The sequence below is a fragment of the Heptranchias perlo genome, chromosome 29 (assembly GCF_035084215.1).
Source record: "Heptranchias perlo isolate sHepPer1 chromosome 29, sHepPer1.hap1, whole genome shotgun sequence".
In the NCBI taxonomy this organism is placed as follows: Eukaryota; Metazoa; Chordata; class Chondrichthyes; order Hexanchiformes; family Hexanchidae; genus Heptranchias; species Heptranchias perlo.
Window position 1 is genome coordinate 13030933 of NC_090353.1, and position 23200 is coordinate 13054132.

General features: G+C 45.8%; 1 protein-coding gene across 2 annotated transcripts in view; it reads left to right on the forward strand.

Annotated features, from left to right (window-relative positions):
• Positions 1-23200, forward strand: part of LOC137299398 (SH2 domain-containing adapter protein F-like) — a 196094-nt gene that overhangs the window by 113602 nt on the left and 59292 nt on the right. For both annotated transcript variants that reach the window (XM_067968108.1, XM_067968107.1), the window contains exon 4: positions 5097-5312. In XM_067968108.1, coding sequence (XP_067824209.1) covers positions 5097-5312 — 216 coding nt within the window. The remainder of the gene's footprint in view (positions 1-5096; positions 5313-23200) is intronic.

Genomic DNA, 23200 nt, shown 5'->3' on the forward strand with positions numbered 1-23200 from the left:
TTGATTAAAGTCGACTGGGAAAATAGTTTAAAGGGTAAGACGGTACATGAACAGTGGTGTTCATTTAAGGAGTTATTCTACAACTTTCAAAAAAAATATATTCCACTGAGGAAAAAAGGGTGTAAAAGAAATGACAGCCATCCGTGGCTAAGTAAAGAAATTAAGGATAGTATCCGACTAAAAACAAGGACATATAAGGTAGCCAAACTTAGTGGGAGGATAGAAGATTGGGAAGTCTTCAAAAGACAGCAAAAAGTAACGAAAGGATTGATTAAGAAAGGGAAGATAGATTATGAAAATAAATTAGCAAAAAATATAAAAACAGATAGCAAGAGTTTCTACAGTTATATAAAAAGAAAAAGGGTGGCTAAGGCAAACGTAGGTCCCTTAGAGGATGAGACCGGGAAATTAATGGTGGGAAACATGGAGATGGCAAAAATGCTGAACAAATATTTTGTTTCAGTCTTTACGGTAGAGGACATTAAGAATATCCCAACAGTGGACAAACAGGGGGCTCTAGGGTGCGAGGAGCTAAATACGATTAAAATCACTAAGGAATTGGTACTCAGTAAATTAATGGGACTCAAGGCGGATAAATCCCCTGGACCCGATGGCTTACATCCCAGGGTCTTGAGGGAAGTGGCAGTAGGGATTGTGGATGCTTTGGTAATGATTTTCCAAAATTCTCTGGACTCGGCAAAGGTCCCGGCAGATTGGAAAACTGCTAATGTAACACCGTTATTTAAAAAGGGTAGTAGGCAGAAGGCTGGAAATTATAGACCAGTTAGCCTAACATCTGTGGTGGGTAAAATTTTGGAGACAGTAGCGGAACATTTGGGTAAACATAACTTAATAGGACAAAGTCAGCATGGCTTTACGAAGGGGAAGTCAGGTCTGACAAATTTGCTTGAGTTCTTTGAGGATATAACGTACAGAGTGGATAAAGGGGAACCAGTGGATGTAGTGTATTTAGACTTCCAGAAGGCATTCGACAAGGTGCCACATAAAAGATTATTGCTCAAGATAAAGAATCACTGGATTGGGGGTAATATTCTGGCATGGGTGGAGGATTGGTTATCTAACAGGAAGCAGAGAGTTGGGATAAATGGTACATTCTCGGACTGGCAACCAGTAGCCAGTGGTGTTCCGCAGGGGTCGGTGCTGGGTCCCCAACTCTTTACAATCTATATTAACGATTTGGAGGAGGGGACCGAGTGCAACATATCAAAGTTTGCAGATGATACAAAGATGGGAGGGAAAGTAGAGAGTGAGGAGGACATAAAAAACCTACAAGGGGATATGGACAGGCTGGGTGAGTGGGCGGAGATTTGGCAGATGCAATACAATATTGGAAAATGTGAGGTTATGCACTTTGGCAGGAAAAATCGGAGAGCAAGTTATTATCTCAATGGCGAGAAACTGGAAAGTACTGCAGTACAAAGGGATCTGGGGGTCCTAGTGCAAGAAAATCAAAAGGTTAGTATGCAGGTGCAGCAGGTGATCAAGAAGGCCAACGGAATGTTGGCTTTTATTGCTAGGGGGATAGAATATAAAAACAGGGAGGTATTGCTGCAGTTATATAAGGTATTAGTGAGACCGCACCTGGAATACTGCATACAGTTTTGGTGTCCATACTTAAGAAAAGACATACTTGCTCTCGAGGCAGTACAAAGAAGGTTCACTCGGTTAATCCCAGGGATGAGGGGGCGGACATATGAGGAGAGGTTGAGTAGATTGGGACTCTACTCATTGGAGTTCAGAAGAATGAGAGGCGATCTTATTGAAACATATAAGATTGTGAAGGGGCTTGATCGGGTGGATGCGGTGAGGATGTTCCCAAGGATGGGTGAAACTAGAACGAGGGGGCATAATCTTAGAATAAGGGGCTGCTCTTTCAAAACTGAGATGAGGAGAAACTTCTTCACTCAGAGGGTGGTAGGTACGTGGAATTTGCTGCCCCAGGAAGCTGTGGAAGCTACATCATTAAATAAATTTAAAACAGAAATAGACAGTTTCCTAGAAGTGAAGGGAATTAGGGGTTACGGGGAGCGGGCAGGAAATTGGACATGATTTTAGATTTGAGGTTAGGACCAGATCAGCCATGATCTTATTGAATGGCGGAGCAGGCTCGAGGGGCCGATTGGCCTACTCCTGCTCCTATTTCTTATGTAAAAGTAACTCACTGGGTGAAATGCTGCGAGATGTTTTGATAATGTGGAAGGCACTATATAAATGCAACCTTTCCTTCTGAATCTTTATGTTATATGACTGGGTGTGGGCGTTGGTTGATGAGAGGACTGAACGAACATTGCCTGGTGTGTTCTGGAGGCCCTTGAGGTGCCTTGCGTATGTTAGAATGCTGCATCTAATGAGGGAGCTGTAATATAAATGAGGGAATAAACTAAACCAAGAGAAACCAAATCCAGCACAATAAAAGATTGAAAACAAAAAACAATTCTCTTCTAATTTTTAGTTATGTTCTCTTCATTGTGCCTTACTACCTTCGATGTAGAGAAAGAAAAGGTTAGTGAGTGAATAATGCCACAGTCGGTTGTAGCCCACAATGGCTGTCCTTCACCTTGAGGTGGCAAAGTGGATGATTGGTATATCTCTTGTTTCCATGGTGACCAGGGACCTTGGGGAATATTGACAACAGGCCTGCAGCGTGGAAATGAGATGACAATGATGAAAATCGTGAGTGATGTGGGTAAACTGACAGAGAACAGTGGCAGTACTGTCAGGCATTGTAGCTGAGCGTGGACTTAATTCCTTTGCTGCTTTAAGTGACTAACCGTTCAACCAGTTCTTTTTCTATAATTTTCTCCTTTCCTTTCCTACGGTGCTGGGATACACTTCTGTAGGCACCGGCAGCCTCGGTACCTCTCCCAATTAGCCGTTCTTCATGTGCGAGTCTATAGAATTTTGGCAGGCTATTCAACCATGGAACACCTCACATCTGAGCATGATCCTGTCCTCACCCAACAGCCACAGGGGTCAATGGATACCATGTGGATTCAGGAACCCTGGTTCTTTCCTTCCCCTCACAAGCCAATTATAGCATCCCCTTCTCTCAACGTCCATACCGTGGGGACAGTTATAGCACCCTTACTGCTGGAGATCAATCGTGGGGCCTTCCTGATTAGTATGGCTCAGTTCCACACCAGGCAGACCATTTACTCAATGCGCCAACGAGGTCTTTAATAGGTCTCATTCCCTGGCTGGAAATCAAGCCCCTGGCCATAGCAGTGCAAGCACCAAATCCTAATTGTTACACCCTCAAGGAAATAGTACCAATTTTTTAATCACGTAATAGTCTTGCGTTGTTACATTTTTTTAAAACCAGTGGAAGAGCAGGAACATTCGCTACCTCTTATTCATTAGTCTTCAAACCCTCTTTGTCTCCCTTTTATTGATGAATCTCAGTGAAGGGCTGAGGCTCACAGTGCAGGACACTGTAGGAGAGAAGATGAGGTAAATGAACAAGCAGTGGCTAGGTGACCCCAAGTTTGGATAGCAGGAAGGGAAGACGGAGGAAAGTGAGGAGTTCCATAGTTTTGAGGCCCTGGGAAAGAATGAGCTAAGAGTAGGAGATGATGCGTTGAGTCTCAAGTGTGGGTGCAGGGGACAGGAAGGGTGTGCAGGACAAGATTTTTGGAGCTTCTGAGGAACCAAGGCATTTGAATTCATGCACAAGCTGATGTGATAATGTCAACCCTCATCCTGATTGCTATAACAGTGGAATATTTGTGATTTGTACTGTTAGAAGTTTAGGGTTTTGCCTCAGATATTCTCTTGGGAACAGTCACTCCTGTCTTACATTTCGAGGGGCACCAATTCTGCCCAATGTCTAACTATACAATAATATAACCCAGGGGTGTAACAATGATACCACCCTTGTGATCAGAACTGGACATTGGTGTCCTTTACAAGTGCATCCCTCCAATCTTTTTAAAGGTGGCCTGAGAAAACATTTGGGAAGATGAGGTTTGGTCGGAATTGTTAAGCTGCTTTTTTTATTTAACAGGAGGTGAACATACAGAGCAACAGTTATGATCAGACTCAGTTCAATCAGTACAATTTGTCCTCACGTAATAATACAAAATAATAAACGCACTAAGCTTTCCCACATCAATGGGTCACCTTGCTTGAATTAAACAAAATAACTTCTAATTACCCTGCTGCATTCTCACCTTCTGAGTTCGGCAGAAGACTGCTCTCGCGGTTTTCTGTATAAAAATCTGACTGTCAGTGATTCGGTTTTTATCTTCCTGTGTTCACAACCCAAGAGGAAGTCCTATGTCAGACAACTCCTGGCAAACACCCGGGATGAGGTATTTATCGATTTCCGAGACAGGCTAGCCCACGAGCATTTTAACCACCTTTCATCTCGGTGCTTTTCTTAAAACTTGTGTGAATATGCTTTAAAAATATCCTTTCTGGGGAAACATGGTTATAAAATCCCCAAAACATGGTACAGACTCTCCAGGGAGGTCCCAGGTTTGAAGCTTAGTCTCGGCCAAGTTAGTCGACCTCAGCTGCAGCAGCAATACGGGTGCAGTTATTGACTTTAGTGGCCCCGGGCTGGGGAAGGAGAAGTCTACCCACCCCCATTCCATGCCGTTAAGTGACCTCTGCTGATTATTGCACTTGTGTGTCTTGCCTGAGGGCAGGATCTCACAGTGTTCATTTGAACTGTGGAAAAACACCCTGCTGTACAATTCTAGATTCTATCCTTCCAAACTTGGGGTGTGTCTGGAGAGAGCATTTTGATCTGTGTAACATTGGGGTGAAGTGCTGGTGGGTATAGGTCTGTCACTGGGGGTAGCGGTGAGTTCAGTTGAGGGGTTGTATTAAGAGTGTCTCATCAGGATCGTATTGCAGAATATTAGAGTGCATTGGCTCAAATGTAATGTTTAAGCTGTAATGGAACCGATAATAAGCAACAACTTGCATTTATGTTGCGTTTTTAACGTAGCAAAACGTCCCAAAGAACTTTACAGGAGCGTTATCAAACAAAACATTGAGAAATTTGGGTAACACCTCCAGATTGGGGCATAACCATTTTCTTCTTTTTAAATTCCCCCTTCCCACCGCAGAATTCCAGAGAAAAGGAGAAAAGAAATGCGGGAAGGGTCTCCAGCTCTACGACACCCCCTATGAGCCTCAGGAAAATGACACTGAGTCGGACGCGGAGAATGCAGCTGGTCAGAAGATGCGAGAGAGCCGGCTTCCTCAAGACGACGAGCGACCTGCCGACGAGTACGACCAGCCCTGGGAGTGGAAAAAGGACCACATCTCGAAAGCTTTCGCAGGTACATCTTTACAATATGGAGATTTGGCATGGAAAGGTTAGGATTTGGCGGACAGATCTGTTTATTCCCTCTTAATTTCTTCCGATCTCCCTCCAAAGGTGCTGCCTTTTGCTGGGGTACAGTTCCATTGGTGCTAGCTGCCCCTGGTACCTTGCACAAGTGGCCATTCTGCTTGTAGAAGACCAGTCAGTAGGCTGTTCAACCATAGAGGACAGCCCAACCAAGCCCAATCCTGTCTATACATACAAACACACACGTGCGTCACTGGATAGTGATCAGGGGCCAAAGCCCTGGCTGATTTTCCTTCCCTAGCCCAGGGGCGCTAAGACCTAAGACCTGACTGTTGCTGTAGTTGAGATCACTTAACTCAGCACTGATCGATTCCAATCTGTATGGCTCAGTAGCACACTGTGCAGGTCAGTCAACCATTGAGCCATCGGGGAATTGATGCTATTGCTCCTTAACCTTTGGGTTCAGAGCGGCCTCACTAGAAATTGATATCTCCCTCCCCACATATCTCACAGACTGATATCTGCCTCTCCACATTTCCCACAAACTGATATCTGCCTCTTCACGTATCCCACAGACTGATATCTGCCTCTCCACGTATCCTACAGACTGATATCTGCCTCTTCACGTATCCCACAGACTGATATCTGCCTCTCCACGTATCCTACAGACTGATATCTGCCTCCCCAGTATCCCACAGACTGATATCTGCCTCCTCAAATATCCCACAGACTGATATCTGCCTCCTCACGAATCCCACAGACTGATATCCGCCTCTCCACGAATCCCACAGACTGATATCCGCCTCTCCACGAATCCCACAGACTGATATCCGCCTCTCCACGTATCCCACAGACTGATATCCGCCTCTCCACGTATCCCACAGTCTGATATCTGCCTTCCCACAGACTGATATCTGCCTCCCCACGGATCCCACAAAATAAAGGAACAGGGAAGTGAGAAGCTCTTCACACTCTTTCTAGTCAGTTGAGTGATTGTCCCTGAGGAGATATGAATGATGATGAAGTGCTTGAGCAGGTTCTGTATGATCTCCGGTATCTGGACACCCAGTTATGGTGCTTGCTGATTGTGGCAGTTTCATCTTCATGTGACATATCTACAATTCTTCACATCAGTGATGAGACATAAGGAAAAGAGAACAATGAGAAAAGGACCGACCGGATTGCAGTAAAACCAGCCTCCTCCCCTCTCCCCACTCCCCTTCCCCTCTCCCAGTTTTCTCACCTCCTTTCCCGCTGGCATGTGTCATGCTGGGATATGGCTCCACAGATGCCAGTAGCCATCCGATGCCTTGCTTAAGTAGCCATTTTTCAATCATAAACCTGGACAGTGAGTGTTAGCAGGAGCCCGATCCTGTCCTCACGTGACATCCATGCATGCACCTTCTAGCAAGGGTCACTGAATGGCAATTGGGAACCCTGGCTTTCTTACCTCTCGGTATCCCTGGGGCACTGAGGATAATTGTCCTGCCCTTCCATTATCCTAACTGAAATCGGCTAGCTCAGCATAGACTAGAACCTGGGTATTCCTGGCTCAGTGACACGACACACAGTGCATTTCCAACTGAGCCATCGGGGTGCCATTAACTTCTGTTCCTAATCTCTGGTCTTCTCAAGAAAAGGTTGGCTGCTTGCTTCAGTCAAGTGTCAGCTTGGCTCAGTTGGTTGCTCTTAGGTCAGAGGGCCGCAGGCTGGAGCCTCACTTGAGGACTAGGCTGGCCGTCAGTGCCATACTGAGGGAGTGCTGCAGTGTCAGAAGTACCTTCTATCAGATGAGACATTATAACAGAAGTCCTGTTGGTTTGTTCAGGTGCAAGTTGAACTGTGCTGGTAGGTTTGGTATCCAAGAAGGATGAGATCTGAGAGGCTGCGGAGCTTCCTAATGTGAGCCTACAAAAATGTAAACTAAATAGCCTACAACGTAAATAGTTAACGCTAATGGAAAGTTTCTGTACTGGGCACTGAGCACTTACCTCAGGGACCTCACTTGTTCAAAGAATTGAGATGGGGGGAGGGTTCACTGTTGCTGTAATAACAAATGGGGGAGTCATGGAAAAGCCATTGAGGACTAACTGGCTGGAACTGGCATCTCCACTGAAGATATATCCTGGGTTGCTCTCTCCAAGATAAATTGCTTCTCCAAGCAGCTGTGCCCTTCCTCTCATCCCTAATGTATTAGCCCTTCAGGCACTCTTATATTAGGGGACTGCAGCCAACAGCAAACAGCTGATTCTCCCCTCTTACAGCTGCATTTCAGGAAACCGACAGGAGGAGAATGTGGGCCTTTGAATTTGCCGTTTGGTTAAAACCGCCTGTTTCTGTAACATAAACGCAATGCATGGTCCCCCACGTTTGTACTTGAGTCTCCACATCACACAGAGGAGCCCAGAGATTGGCACCCATCTTAAAATCAATAAAAGTGAGTGGGACTAATTGGATAGCTCTTTCAAAGAGCCGACGCAGGCACAATGGGCCAAATGGCCTCCTTCTGTGCTGTATCATTCTATGATTTTATGAAAAAAGGGTGAGCAATGCATATAATTTGTCTTCCTTAGATCGGAATAATAGGTAGCATTAAAGTGACTGCCGGCAGGTTCAGGGAAACTGTAGTGTTACCGGGCTGGCCAGTATTATTTGTTTGCAACTCACACTTGGTGAGAAAAACAATAATATAGTATTAAATCCACTGAAACATCTAGGATTATTGGATTATTCTTGGATTATTGGCACTGAGCTACCAAAATAAACAATAATTAGTTTGTTTTACATTAAAAAAAACCTTTACCTCGGTTTGTCCTACTGTCATTGTTTCTCCAGTTCACTCTTGTTTCCTATCCTTTCTCTATTTAATTTGAAACCTTCTGTATCAGCGTGTTGTTTTCTAACCTCTTTTTAAGCTTCAAAGCACTCACCTTTATTCTTCTGCTTTACTAGAGACTAGAGAAACTGGGGTTGTTCTCCTTGGAACAGAGAAGGTTAAAGGGAGATTTGATACACGTGTTCAAAACCATGAAGGGTTTTGATAGAGTAAATAAGGAGAAACTTTCCAGTGGCAGAAGGGTCAGTAACCAGAGGACGCAGATTTAAGGTAATTGGCAAAAGAACCAGTGGGGGAGATGAGGAGAAATTGTTTTACACAGCAAGTTGTTATGATCTGGGATGCACTGCCCGTAAGGGTGTTGGAAGTAGGTTCAGTAATAACTTTCAAAAGGGAATAGGTTAAATACTTGAATGGGGAAAATTTGCAGGGCTATGGGGAAAAGCAAGCAAGTGGGACTAATTGGATAGCTCTTACAAAGAGCCGGCACAGGCACGATGGACTGAATGGCCTCCTTCTATGCTGTATCATTCTATGATTCTACTGTTACTGATTATCGATTTTGGAGGTGGGTGCAAGTTTAAAAAAAATAACATTTTGGTTGGCTGGAAAACTGGCACTTTCCAGCCAATGGAAAGCCCAGAACCTGTTGATTGACATGATTATATAATTAGATGGGACAAGGTTAATCTTTGACCTGTAAAACTGCATCCAAACAGAGTGGCTTCTGCAGTATAAGAAGAGACAGCTCACAATGCCTGACAGCGTGGGTCAGTAAACCCAACTGTGGCACATGCAGAGTTAATAATGAAGGTGTTGGCTCAGTTTGTTGATGCTCCATCTAGTACTATTACCACGTGACCGATTCAATCACTGGCCTGTGCTAATTTTGTTCATCTCAGTCAGGGGCCATGTTTTGGCATCTGGACCCTTTGGCTGGGAACGGAATGAAGTGGGCCAGAATTCCCTGATCGCCATCCAGTTAGCCCCCTGCTGGAAAATGCGCGACCGTTGGATTGGGCAAGGAGCTTTGCTGTGATGGCCTTTCTGGTCGAATAGCTGGCTGCCTTTCCCTGTCAGAGTGCACATGTGAAGAATGACTGCTTGGGTCAAGTACTGGAGGGCTAACAGTGCCCGAGGGTCCTTACTCCAGCAATCAGTGAAGGAGGTTGGGTTGCTGCTATTTTCCTAACACTTGATACTATAATGCGTTAAAGCAAAACTTTTTTTGTAAGAAAAAAGAATGATAGCTCTATATCAGATCTCATGAGAATTATTAAATGAGCTCTTTCATCCACAGTAATGGAAATCGATGCCAGGTTTAATTTATTTATGAATCTGACCTAGCTGTGACCTAGGGATTTGCAAAAGAACCGTCTTATTATTTTAATGCCTCATGCAGATTAAAACAAAATTATTCTAAAAGATTAGGAACTATCCTGGATCTGCGAGGGCTTAGTGTAAGAGATTAATTTAACTCTATTTCATGTCATTTGCCGCGGGTTGCTCCCTTGCCCCTTGTGTTACAGCTCAGGATGTTTGCTTCGGGCTCCTTTTTGCGATATTCTGTAACGGTTACGGAGGTGGTGACAGGGTTAAACGGGTTGGCCTGTCAGACGCCCACTTCATGTAGTGGAGTCAGTAGAATTCCTGTGGGTTACTTAAGAGCATGAGAAAACTAAGAGACAAAAAGAGGCCCATTTGGCCTACCAAACATCGTTCCAGTGCCTAAACTCTCCCATCGAAGCTTGTCCCTTTATTAACCAAACTCTCCCATCGAAACTTGCTCCTCTTTTACCCAAACTCTCCCATCGAAGTCCGTCCTTTTATTACCCAAACTCTCCCATCGAAGTCCGTCCTTTTATTACCCAAACTCTCCCATCGAAGTTCACCCCTCTATTACCCAAACTCTCCCATCGAAGTTCACCCCTCTATTACCCAAACTCTCCCATCGAAGCTCGTCCTTTTATTACCCAAACTCTCCCATCATAACATCCAGCTACATTTTGGACACCCGGGGGTAGAATATCTGTGGGCCTACTCTCGATCTCCTACTGTAACTTCGGCAGAAGATCGGGGGAAATTGCGGAGAAACAGCGGTGAAAATTGTTCCACCCTCCGCTGCCCAGCTTGCTAGATTATTCTAAACATTGGTCAATCTTTGAGCGATGAAGTTCTCACTGATTTAAAACTTACTTTTCACCAATTTCCATTTCTGCCTTCTGGTGCTGATTTCCTGACTTATTTTGAACAAATATTCCATCTTTGTGTTTTCTATACCATTTAGTATATCTTTATGAGGTACAACAATTTGTATAAGAAAGCGCTTCGATTTATGTAACACCATATCACATCCGTTCGGACACCAGATCCAATTGATCACTTTTTGAAGTGCAGCTACTGTTGCTATGTAGGTGAACACAGCAGACATTTTGTACACATGATCAGTTAAGTTATCTTTACTGGTGTGGGCTGAGGGAAGAATGTTGGTCAGGGCACCTGGAGAGTTCCCTGCTCTTCTTCAATTAGTGCCATGCATCCTTGAAGAGGCAGTCAGAGCTTCTGCTTAATATGTCATCTGAAGGACAGTAACTCCCAACAACGCAGTGGTTCCATCAGCATTGTAGTGGCGTGTCAGCCTGGATTATATGCTGAGGTACTGGAGAGGGACTTGAACCCACAGCCTGCGGACTCGAAGGCGAGAGACAGCGCCAAACTTGATGAAGCTTAGATTTCTATAGTGTATGCAAAGTTGCCTTAACAACAACAATTTGCATTTATATAGCAACTTCAATGTAGAAACGCATCCCAAGGTGCCTCACAAAGGCCCAATTTTTTTAAAAAAGAATGTTTTATAGGGTGGAGAGGAAAAAATGAGCAGAAAGGAAAAGAGGAAGATAGGAGTGAACCCAAAAATAACGTCAAAGAGGAGGATTTTTAGGACCTTTTTGAAAGTGGGGGAAGGGGGAGGGATTTAGATAGAATTTCCAGAGAATCTGCGTAAGAGCTAAAAGAGGATATTCCCTCTTTCCCCCCACTCCAACCGTATTGCTTTATTTCTAGATTGTAACCTACTCTAACCTTTCCTCATAGCTAAAAAACAGATCACATATTTATTTAGCAAATGAGCACTATGATCGCAATATATACAGGCTGTGTGTAGTTGTTGACAGTGCACAGGGTTTGCTGGGGTTGTGGGGGGGTTGGGGTGGCTGGTGTTGAGGACTGACAGTCACCCGAGACACCCTGAGCAGAAGCAGATAAATAATTCAAAGCTCTCCGTCATGATTCGGCACATTCGCAGCCTACTGCGGAAAGACGGAAAAGGCCTGGAGCAGAAAAGGGAGAAGGAAAGAATTAAGCATAGCCACAGGGGATGTTTTATCCTTTGGATCACTGCTGTGTTCAAATCGAGACTCATTGCACCATCTCCAGCTCTAATTAACTTGTTCCCAAGACTTCAGAACGGTGGGACTCCTCAGCCTGATCGGTCTTCCCTTCCTCCTACAAACTTTTAAAACTCAAGCTAGGTGACATCTCATTACTGCTTCATCTCTCCTATCCTAACCTTGATGGTGTCCTGCACTGTGGGCATTCTCAGACCCTCTTTTTTGCAGTTGTTAACCCTTTCTGTGGGATAATGCCATCCAGCAGTCAAGCACTTGTTCTGCAGCAGTTTACACAAAACAAATGATGGTGTGAGTGAATCTGTGTGTCCTGGATAATTCTTCCCCCACTCCCATCACCAAGAAAAGGATAGAATGGGCGGGGGCGGAGAAAAGAGGAAAGGGGAATAAATTATAAAATAACCCCCCTCACCCCCTTCCTCTCCTGAAGGTGCTAACTCATTCTGGGATGCAGTTCTACAGGTGCCCACGAGCTAACTGTTCATCTTCATGTATGATCCTAGACAATGAGTGGCAAGAGGCTATTTATCCATGGGAAGCATCACATCCAAGTCTGAAATGGTCCTCATCTAATATCTAATCATGCTTACTTTCCCAAAGACCACAAAGATGAGAAGATAACCCTCTCACTACAGCGTCCAAATGCCTCGAATGACTCCACAGTTTTTTCCTCCACTTCCCTACCCGGCAAACTATTCCAGGTGATAATCGCTCTGAGTGAAGAAGTAGTCCCTGATGTCAGTCTTGAAGTTGCCTTTTACCAGTTTGTATCTAAGTCTCTTTGTCCTTGTCCTGCAGTCAAGCTTTAGCTTTGAATAGTGCTCAGGATGAAGTTTTTTCTTTTCCACTCTCATTCACCTCCTTTCAGAGCCTGTCGATCTGAGATGAATTAAGATGGGCTGAATGGCCTTCCTGATCTGTGCTTACCTTCCAGCAGGGGTCACTGGATCAGAAGCAGAAATCCTGGGTGATTTTTTTTTCTCTCTGCCTTAGTGCAGAGACACTAACCCAGTTGTAAGGCCCCATCGACAACTCCAGCTCAGAGGAGCTAACTCAACACACATTGGCGGATGGATGTGGGATCTCCCTGGTCTGTATGGCTCAGTACCACGTTAGTGCACGTACCCGCTGAGCCATCGGGGAGCCCTGCAGTGCATTTTTTTATATATAAAAGAAAAGATGTTTATGTCTTTTTTCTCTTCAGTAATCCATTACTGTCTTGCTGAGTCAACACACAATCCATTTCTCATCTGCCCAGTTCATAAGCTAAAGTCAAAGCTCGCCTGAGGGCCCCGTGTGTAAATGCACCACCTAGTCCGGTACTGAGCCACATAGGCCAGGAAAGTCCCTAGCTGGTTCCCTGATCTATGATGAATTATCTTGTCTCGGCTGGGTTTGAGGTTGAGGTCCTAAAATTGGTCTCAACGCCTCTTGCGGGTGGGGGAGGTAGAAATGATTACTGCCTGTCCCTGCCGCGAAGCTCACGCGTGCGGATATCGAGCGAGGACAGGATCGGGCTCTGCTGTGATGCCTCACGCATTCGAATAGTTCGCTGACACTCGATATCTGGAGTGGCACCCGAACAGTCACTGAGGTACTAGAGGTGCGAATGGCACTTCGGGATTCATACTCCAGCATAGAGGGGAGAAAAAAATAAAACAAAGGATCAAACTGACATTTCATCAATGGCACTTTTAACAGCAATGTCATCAGATAGCAGAGAATGAGGCACGAGAGAGGGTCTGAATGGGAGGGTCAATACATCGCAGATTGATGACCAATCATTGCCGGGCTCCCTGCAGTGAGATCATCTCATCATTAATCATTACTTAAGGCAACAAGGTCCCGGGAAATGAAAATGTTCTGTTTTGTTCCGAATTACAGATATTTTCAGTGTAAGATCTGACTGAGGGGAGTGGGGTGGGGAGGGCGAGGGGGCGGGGGGGTGGAATGGAACAAAAGCAGCCGTAACACTTGAGTTTTTGACAGAGAAACCAGACGACCCTATCAGCTGATGTGTTCAATACAGCAACAACAGATAGTGGATAAGGACAGAATGGAAGGTTACCTCAGGCTGAGGTTTGCCACACAACTGACACAGTCTGAACAATGGAATTATAACAGTCCAATCTGTGAAAGGACGGCCAGCCAGGAAGATAAATGGGCCTCTCTCCCCATTGATATTTCCCAGATAACCTACTTCTGCTTCACGCTGCTCCATCTTCCTATCGTCCTGTTAGTTTTTATATTCGATCCACACATCTCTATTTTAAGGCAGTGCATCTGTGCTCGCATTGACTTTTAAGTTGTCTCAATATCCGTACAATATTATATACTGCTGCCTTCAGTCATTTATTTTCCCAGCAATCTGTATTCCTTTGCAGATATTGAAAGCTCTAGACTGTAAAAATAACATTCTTCTTGCCTTATTCCCTCCGATTTTCTCTCCTCCTGACTGGTGCTGGGGTACAGTACCACCAGGCACCACACCTTTCCTTACTTTACCTCACCCGTGTAGCTATTCCCCCCGTGTGAGCATAGACAAGGAGGTTATTTAGTTATGGGGGGGCATCATCGCCAAATCCGACCTTTTCCATACATCTCTACTTTCTTGCAGGGGTCACTGGAAAGCAATCTGGCTAATCTTTTCTCCCCCCTCCACCCCCCAACCAGCCATCACCTCTCCTCTCCGAATTCCAGTGATGCTGAGGCTAAATAGCTTTCCTCACCACTCCATCTGCCTTAGCTGCAAACGGCTAACTCAGATCAATCTCAGGATCCATCCCCTTCCTCACTGTCTGTGCTGAGTTAGCTGTTCTCTGCCGAGGTGGCAAGATAGGGTTGCCAATTCTCCGGGGGGATTGCCCTGGAGTCGCCAGGAATTAAAGATTAATCTCCACCACACTGCTGCGAGCAAACCTGGGAGGAAAATTGTAGGTTTTTAAAATTTTATTTGAACGCTTGTTTATGAGTTATGAAAATATTGGACATGGGAAAAAGGCTGTTTGACTGACAGTCAAGAATCACTCAATCGAGTAATGAAGAATCTATTCGCTTTCCAATTGGTGTGGGAAAGCGGTGTGCACTGCAAGTATGGTCGTGTCGGGCGACCAATGGTGGGAGTGTGGGGGCGGGATGGTTGGAGGCAGGAGGACTTGTGATGAGACTTCCAGGAATATGTCCAACCAGAGTTGGCAACCCTACAGCAGGAGGGTTATTGCAATTAGTCTCAGCATCTCTGTGTTAGGGAAAAGAAAAGCCAGCCAGGGATCCCACTACTGACCACTGTGCAGTGACCCCCGCCAGAACGGGTGTGTAGATGGAGAGCATTGGATTCCGTTGTGGTGCACCCAGTGGTCGAGCAGCTGGTTGGCACTCACTGTTTTGGGCACAGACATGAGATACCGAAAAACGGGCAGCACACTGTAGATCTGTACTGCAGCAAGATTCTCCATGTAGAGGTGGGAGTGAATTTCCTCGCTTCTCCCCCCCCCCCCCCCCCCCCCCCACCGCCCCCAGTAAGTTCAGCGGAAACCACGTTTATACGTGTAAATGAGGTTTCCGCAGAGGTTACGGCAGAGGAGGGGGAGAGGCTCCAAGAAAGTCCCCCCCGTAGGGTTGGTGATGACTGCAGAATAGAGTGTTGGAGCTTGAGGAATTTCAGACAGTGCCAGCTTATCTCAGTTGGTAACCCTCTCTCTTCTTAGTGAGGCCCTGAAGTCAGCTCAGGGCCTGAGTGCATAATCTTGGCTGATACTCCAATGCAGTGCCGAGGGAGTGTTGCATTGTTGGAGGTACCATCCTTTGGATGGGACATTAACCTAGATCCCGCCGCCCTGTTCCAGTGGACATTGAAGATCCCATGGCACTGTTCAAAGAATAGCAGACAGTTCTCTCAGTGTCCTGGCCAACATTACACCTCAAACAACACGACCAAAAACAAACAAACTGGCCATTCGTCTAATGGCTGTTTGTGGGATGTTGCATGTTTGTCTAATAGGAATAGTCACTGCACTTCAAAGTAATTCTTTATGTGAAGTGCTTTGAAACCTTTCAATTTGATGAGGTGCTATATAAATATAAATGTTACTGTTTATTTTATGAGCCTTCTCTGTTATATGATGGTTTATGAAATACCTGACACCCAAGGAGACAAGCCCTTGAATAATGGGTCTGTTCTTTGTGGATGTTGTAGAATTCCATACAGAACTAAGACTTGTGGAAGAGTGGTTTAAAAATTGAATTGTGAAATCATTGCAAAGCAACACTTGTCCTCACCAGCTCATTGTGGAATTACTGCCTGGTGAGGGACTGCATTAGCTTCTTGGGTTCCCACATTCATGTATGCAATATGGATCTGGGTGATCTTTTCAAATTGAGAGTGAATTTGAAATGAGACAAAAGTATGCTATTTAGACCATGGATTTTACACAACAGTGATGAGTGGGAAACAGTCCATTGTGATTCCATACAATGGGAGTGAGGGGGACATTAGAAATTTATACAGTGGGAGTAATGGTCGAACAACTTGATCCACTGAAGGGTTGGATCCATTGGAATTCTATATAATGTGAGTGAGGGGTTCGGTCCACTGTAGTGGGAGCGAATGGGAAATGATTGTGCCTTTTCTGATTTTATGTAAGCACAGTGAAACAGTCAGGTTTTGTGGGGTCGAAGGTGATGGATTTTGCAGCAGTCTTGTTTAGGGTTAAATTGGATAAACTGAAGAAGCTAATAATAAAAATGGCTCAGGAGCACAGGCGTCTTGAGTGTTTACCTCAAATCCAGATGTTTGGGGAAGTCGGTACCCCCCAGGATTGGCTGCTGCCTCGGCCCAGCCGCCAACATCAAGAGCGAATTTGGTCAGCTTCTCTCTGGGTGACAGATGGAGGCCCAGGCAGTGGAGAGCTGTGCGCCTTTGCCCACCTTTGAAAAACTGGGAGAAGTTCACTTTGCCACTGCCGCAGTTTCCAAATCCCAAGTGGCCTTCGCATCGACACAGATTCTTTGCAAATTGGCTCCTTTGTGTATGCTTCGCTGTTGCATAGGAAGCGCTGAGGAGAGCAGTTCTGATTGGGAAAAGGTTGTATTCCTGCCAAATTGAACTTGCTCTTAATGGGCAACTTGTCAGCTCTCTCCCCCTCCCCCCCACCGGCTACTAAAATGTCTCACTGCGGCAATGACACTTCATCTGTTGTCACAGTGGGGAGCTGAACAAACTCGTTCTTGACATTGGCAGGTGAGTTGATGTGACAGGCAGTCCCTGGGATTTGATCTCCCAAACATCTGGTTCGAGGCAGGTGCCCTATGGCCTGTAGTATTGGGCCATTTTAATTAGTTTCATCAGTTTAGCTCAACTCAGGCCTGAGGAAAAGGCATAATGGCTCTCCGAAGTAAATGCACAAGCACAGATAGTGTCTATCAGTGGAAAAAAGAAATAGTTGACCCATGACGAAATTGGTAATTCTTAAAAGGATAACGGTAACAGAGAGGGCAGAAGCTGTTGTCTGTGTCTTGCCTGTGATTTATTATTAATTTGACATGGTTTTGCACTTTGCTGGACTGAATTATTTATGAGCTGCGAGTCTCTGCTGTCTGACAAAATTACCCACTTCCATTCCGAAGGAGCGAGGCCCAGTTAGAGTTTCCCTGTTAAAGGATCGGGAATTTGCTTGTGGAAAATGAGATTTCTATCTGGGATTTGTGAACCTAACCTCCCATGTTTTCCATTAAGCTTCCTCCCATCCTCCACTTGCCTTTCCTGACTTTCGCCAGTTCTATGGACAGCGGCGACTCCTCGGTACCTTACTCAACTGTCCATTCTTCACCTGTGAGCCTGGGCACCCAGTGTTGGCAGGCTATGTACCCATGGTGCTGGGGGACATTACAGCTAAATCTGACCCTCTTCCCTCCTGATATAGAATTACATAGAATTTACAGTGCAGGAAAAGGCCATTTGGCCCAACTGGTCTATGCTGGTGTTTATGCTCCACACGAGCCTCCTCCCACCCCTTTTCATCTCACACTATCTGCATAACCTTCTATTCCTTTCTCTCTCATGGGCTTATCTGGCTTCCCCTTAAAGGCATCTATGCTAGTTGCCTTAACTACCCCTTGTGGTAGCGAGTTCCACATTCTAACCATTCTCTGGGCAAATACGTTTCTCCTGAATTTCCTATTGGATTTATTAGTGACTTTCTTATATTTATGACCCCTAGTTTTGGTCTCCCCCATCATACCCATGCACATTTTGCCGCAGGAATCAGGGGATACTGGCTAACAGCGGGAGCTCTCACTAATATGTTCTCTTCCTCCTCCCTACCCAAGGCCTTGAAGCCAATTGTAGCTCCTCAGCCACTAACTCAGCTCAGGCTGGGCATCAAACCTGAGCCTCTGGTCTGTATAGTTCAGTCCTACACCAGGCAGTGGATTTAGGCCAAAGGCCGCCTGGGGAGCTTTATTCCATTTTGCTTTCCAGTGTTTGAGGTCAGTTCCAGTAAAGCTACCACTGATCTGATCGCACAGTCCCTATGGCTGTGTCATAGTCTCGAGTGTTACATCTTGTTTTTTGTAAAAATGTTACTGCGGCAACCTTTCAGTGCTGGGCCCAGCTCCATTCACACTTCCGCTGGCTGTAGTGAGGACCACCCTCGAACTAGGCCACCCTCAAATCTGCTGGGCCCTCGCGTGGTTATCACCAGCCCAGAATAGCTACTGATGTGCGTAGGCCACGTCTGCTAGGGGAGCAGTAGATTATGTTTAATGATATCCCACTGTGATTTGATGGGTCTGGTGCTATCTGCAGTGAACACGACGTTACATCAGCAGACAGCACTTCTGCACAGCGGTGTTCCCTGTCACTTCTGTTCCTGTTGAAAGCAAAAGAAAATGGATTACATGGAGGAAGGTGGGCAACTCTGGTCAGTGACCTCCCAGTCAACGTACTCTTCAATCTGAAACTATTCATTAGGCTAGAAATGGAGGTTGCTGATATTGGTGGATAAATGCTTAATGTATTCATATGACATCCCTCTCTTTTACATAGAATTACTTAGAATTTACAGCACAGAAACAGGCCATTCAGCCCTATACCGGTGCGTATGCTCCACACGAGCCTCCTCCCACTCTATTTACTTCAACTCACCCTATCAGCAAAGCCTTTCTCCCTCATGTGCTTATCTAGATTCCCATTAAATGCATCTATGCTATTTGCCTCAACAACCCTATCTGGTAGAGAGACTTCAACTATTTTCGAATAGATGTTAACCATTTATTTTGTTACCGTGGAGGGAGGATTGTTCTGTAAACTCATTAAATTCTTTCTCAGACATTGCCAACTTGTGGCCCATTATCTATATGGCAAGATGTACGCAGCTCCCCTAGTGGTTCAGATGTAAGTAATCTTACAACACCAGGTTATAGTCCAACTGTTTTATTTGAAAATCACAAGCTTTCGGAGTTCACCTCCTTCGTCAGGTGAGTGAGTGAAGCTGGTAGCTGCACTGACCCATGTGCTACTGAGCTATACAGACCAGGAAGGCCCCAGGTTGACTTCCCAGCCTGGGCTGCATTAGCTCAGCCAGGGTGCAGGTTAGAGTTGCCAACTCAGGTTGGAAATATTCCTGGAGATGTCATCACATGATCTCCTGCCTCCAACCACCCTGCCCCCACACTCCTATCATTGGTTGCCCAACACATCCATCCTCACAGTGCACCGCCTTCCCACACCAATCGGAAAGCCAACAGACTCTTTATTACCGGATGGAATGATTCTTGACTGTCAGTCAAACGGCCTTTTACCCATATTCAATATTTTTATAACTTGTAAAGAAAGGAACATTTTAAAAACCACAATTTTTTTAAAGCCCCTATGATTTTTCTCCCAGGTTGCTTGCCGCAGTGCCGTAGAGATTCATCGTCAATTCCTGGAGATTCCAGGAGGTAGTTATGCTACATATTGCCTTAGCATCCCTCGGGTAGGGAGGGGGGGAAAAAGTCAACTGATTTGCAATCATTGCTGGAAAGTGAGCCTATGGGGTGTGGATGCCAGGTGAGAGCAGTTGATGCCAGGTAAGGGCAGGATCGGGCTTGGCTGAGATGCCGCAGATGAATTCAAGGAGAACGGTCACTTGGTGAGGCACCCGAGGATGACCCTCAGTGTGAGTCAGCACCTTATAGAAAGAAGAAATAACATTTGGGGCTGTGTGTGGAATAGAGGCATAAAGGCCTTAAGATTACAACGGTGAACATGTAATTTCTTTGTCTGCTATTTTAGAGGCATTACCACCTCTGCTAATTGTAAACAATTTTACAACACCAAGTTATAGTCCAGCAATTTTATTTTAAATTCACAAGCTTTCGGAGATTTTCTCCTTCCTCAGGCAAATGTTTCAAGATCTCCTTGAAGCCTACGCATTTATACATATTGAACAATAATACATGGTGTTTACAGACTGCCCCTGCAACTGCCCGTTGCCAAGGCAATCACCGTGTTCAGACAGAGAGGTGTTACCTGCAGAACCTCCGAATACACATTCAACAAAAAAACAAACAGGGAAAAAAAAACAGAGAAAAAAAAAATACAGAGAGAGGCAGAAACATCCGGAAGGCAGAGAGAGCCAGCAAATGACCCATTATATTAAAAACAGATAACATTTGTTCGCTGGTGGGGTAACGTGTAGCGTGACATGAACCCAAGATCCCGGTTGAGGCCGTCCTCATGGGTGCGGAACTTGGCTATCAATTTCTGCTCGACGATTTTGCGTTGTCGTGTGTCTCGAAGGCCGCCTTGGAGTACGCTTACCCGAAGGTCGGTGGATGAATGTCCATGACTGCTGAAGTGTTCCCCGACTGGGAGGGAACCCTCCTGTTTGGCGATTGTTGCGCGGTGTCCGTTCATCCGTTGTCGCAGCGTCTGCATGGTCTCGCCAATGTACCATGCTCTGGGGCATCCTTTCCTGCAACGTATGAGGTAGACAACGTTGGCTGAGTCACAGGAGTATGAACCATGCACCTGGTGGGTGGTGTCATCTCGTGTGATGGTGGTATCTGTGTCGATGATCTGGCATGTCTTGCAGAGGTTACCGTGGCAGGGTTGTGTGGCGTCGTGGACGCTGTTCTCTTGAAAGCTAGGTAGTTTGCTGCGAACGATGGTCTGTTTGAGGTTGGGTGGCTGTTTAAAGGCGAGTAGTGGAGGTGTGGGGATGGCCATAGCGAGGTGTTTGTCCTCATTGATGACATGTTGAAGGCTGCGGAGAACATGGCGTAGTTTCTCCGCTCCGGGGAAGTACTGGACGACAAAGGGTACTCTGTTGGTTGCGTCCCGTGTTAGTCTCCTGAGGAGGTCTATGCGATTTTTTGCTGTGGCCCGTCGGAACTGTCGATCGATGAGTCGAGCGTCATATCCCGTTCTTACTAGGGCGTCTTTCAGCGTCTGTAGGTGTCCATCGCGTTCCTCCTCGTCTGAGCAGACCCTGTGTATTCGCAGGGCCTGTCCATAGGGGATGGCCTCTTTGACGTGGTTAGGGTGGAAGCTGGAAAAGTGGAGCATCGTGAGGTTGTCCGTGGGCTTGCGGTAGAGTGAGGTGCTGAGGTGCCCGTCTTTGATGGAGATTCGTGTGTCCAAGAAAGAAACTGATTCTGAGGAGTAGTCCATGGTGAGCTTGATGGTGGGATGGAACTTGTTGATGTTATCGTGTAGTCTCTTTAGTGATTCCTTGCCGTGGGTCCATAGAAAGAAAATGTCGTCGATGTATCTGGTGTATAGTGTTGGTTGGAGGTCTTGTGCAGTGAAGAAGTCCTGCTCGAACTTGTGCATGAAAATGTTGGCGTATTGGGGTGCGAATTTGGTCCCCATGGCTGTTCCGTGTGTTTGGGTAAAGAACTGGTTATCGAAGGTGAAGACATTCACGACGCCACACAACCCTGCCACGGTAACCTCTGCAAGACATGCCAGATCATCGACACAGATACCACCATCACACGAGATGACACCACCCACCAGGTGCATGGTTCATACTCCTGTGACTCAGCCAACGTTGTCTACCTCATACGTTGCAGGAAAGGATGCCCCAGAGCATGGTACATTGGCGAGACCATGCAGACGCTGCGACAACGGATGAACGGACACCGCGCAACAATCGCCAAACAGGAGGGTTCCCTCCCAGTCGGGGAACACTTCAGCAGTCATGGACATTCATCCACCGACCTTCGGGTAAGCGTACTCCAAGGCGGCCTTCGAGACACACGACAACGCAAAATCGTCGAGCAGAAATTGATAGCCAAGTTCCGCACCCATGAGGACGGCCTCAACCGGGATCTTGGGTTCATGTCACGCTACACGTTACCCCACCAGCGAACAAATGTTATCTGTTTTTAATATAATGGGTCATTTGCTGGCTCTCTCTGCCTTCCGGATGTTTCTGCCTCTCTCTGTGTTTTTTTTTTTCTCTGTTTTTTTTTCCCTGTTTGTTTTTTTGTTGAATGTGTATTCGGAGGTTCTGCAGGTAACACCTCTCTGTCTGAACACGGTGATTGCCTTGGCAACGGGCAGTTGCAGGGGCAGTCTGTAAACACCATGTATTATTGTTCAATATGTATAAATGCGTAGGCTTCAAGGAGATCTTGAAACATTTGCCTGAGGAAGGAGAAAATCTCCGAAAGCTTGTGAATTTAAAATAAAATTGCTGGACTATAACTTGGTGTTGTAAAATTGTTTACAATTGTCAACCCCAGTCCATCACCGGCATCTCCACATCACCTCTGCTAAAACAATGGACAGAATTGATTTTAAATGCATTCAGTATTCACACTACCTTGCTTTGGTGGTGTTGCTTGAGAGAGGAATGTTGGTCCAGGACACCAGCTGAGCTACCCGATCTTCTTCAAATAGTGCCACGGGATCTTTAACACCCACCTGGGTTTTAACATCTCATCTGACAATGCAGCACTCCCTCGGTACTGCACTGAACTGTCAGCCGACATTATGTGCTGAAGTTCTGGAGTGGGGCTTGAACCCACAGAATTCTAACTCAGTGGCGAGAGTGATAATAACTGGGCCGAGCTTGGTGAAAGGAGCACATTCAGACCACGGGAAGTCACCTCATATTGTGGATACTGTCCCGCATTAGAAACCGCCTCTCAGTGCTAGCTCAACTCTGCAGACTGAGGAACAACCAGCGTCTCTGTAAGGTACTAAATTTGGATCCAATCCTTTCATCCTGACACTTTCCTGGAATGTGCTGTCAGGCACAGGAGCTATTCATCACGGACTTGTCAGAATAAAGCAATGGAGCTGTGAGTCTAATAATTGTCTGAATAAAGTGGTGTTTTGATGGGATTGCTTTTCAAAGCTGGACCACAGAGCTCGGGTTGCAGATTTCCACCGGCTCGTCTGATGAGGTTTGGAGCAGGTGATTTCTACCCGAGTCTCTTCCTATTTTCTGGGGAGAAGTAAATGCTTGCCCTTATATAGCATGTTTAATGCAGCAAAATGTCCTCACATCCGGGGACAGAAGTAGGAGGGTTGAGGGGAAGGTGCTGCCAAGGAAGTAGGTTTTAAGGACGATTTTGAAGGTGGGGTGAGATGAAATCTTTTTTTTCTTAGAATCTAGGCAACGCGGGCAAGGCTGCAGA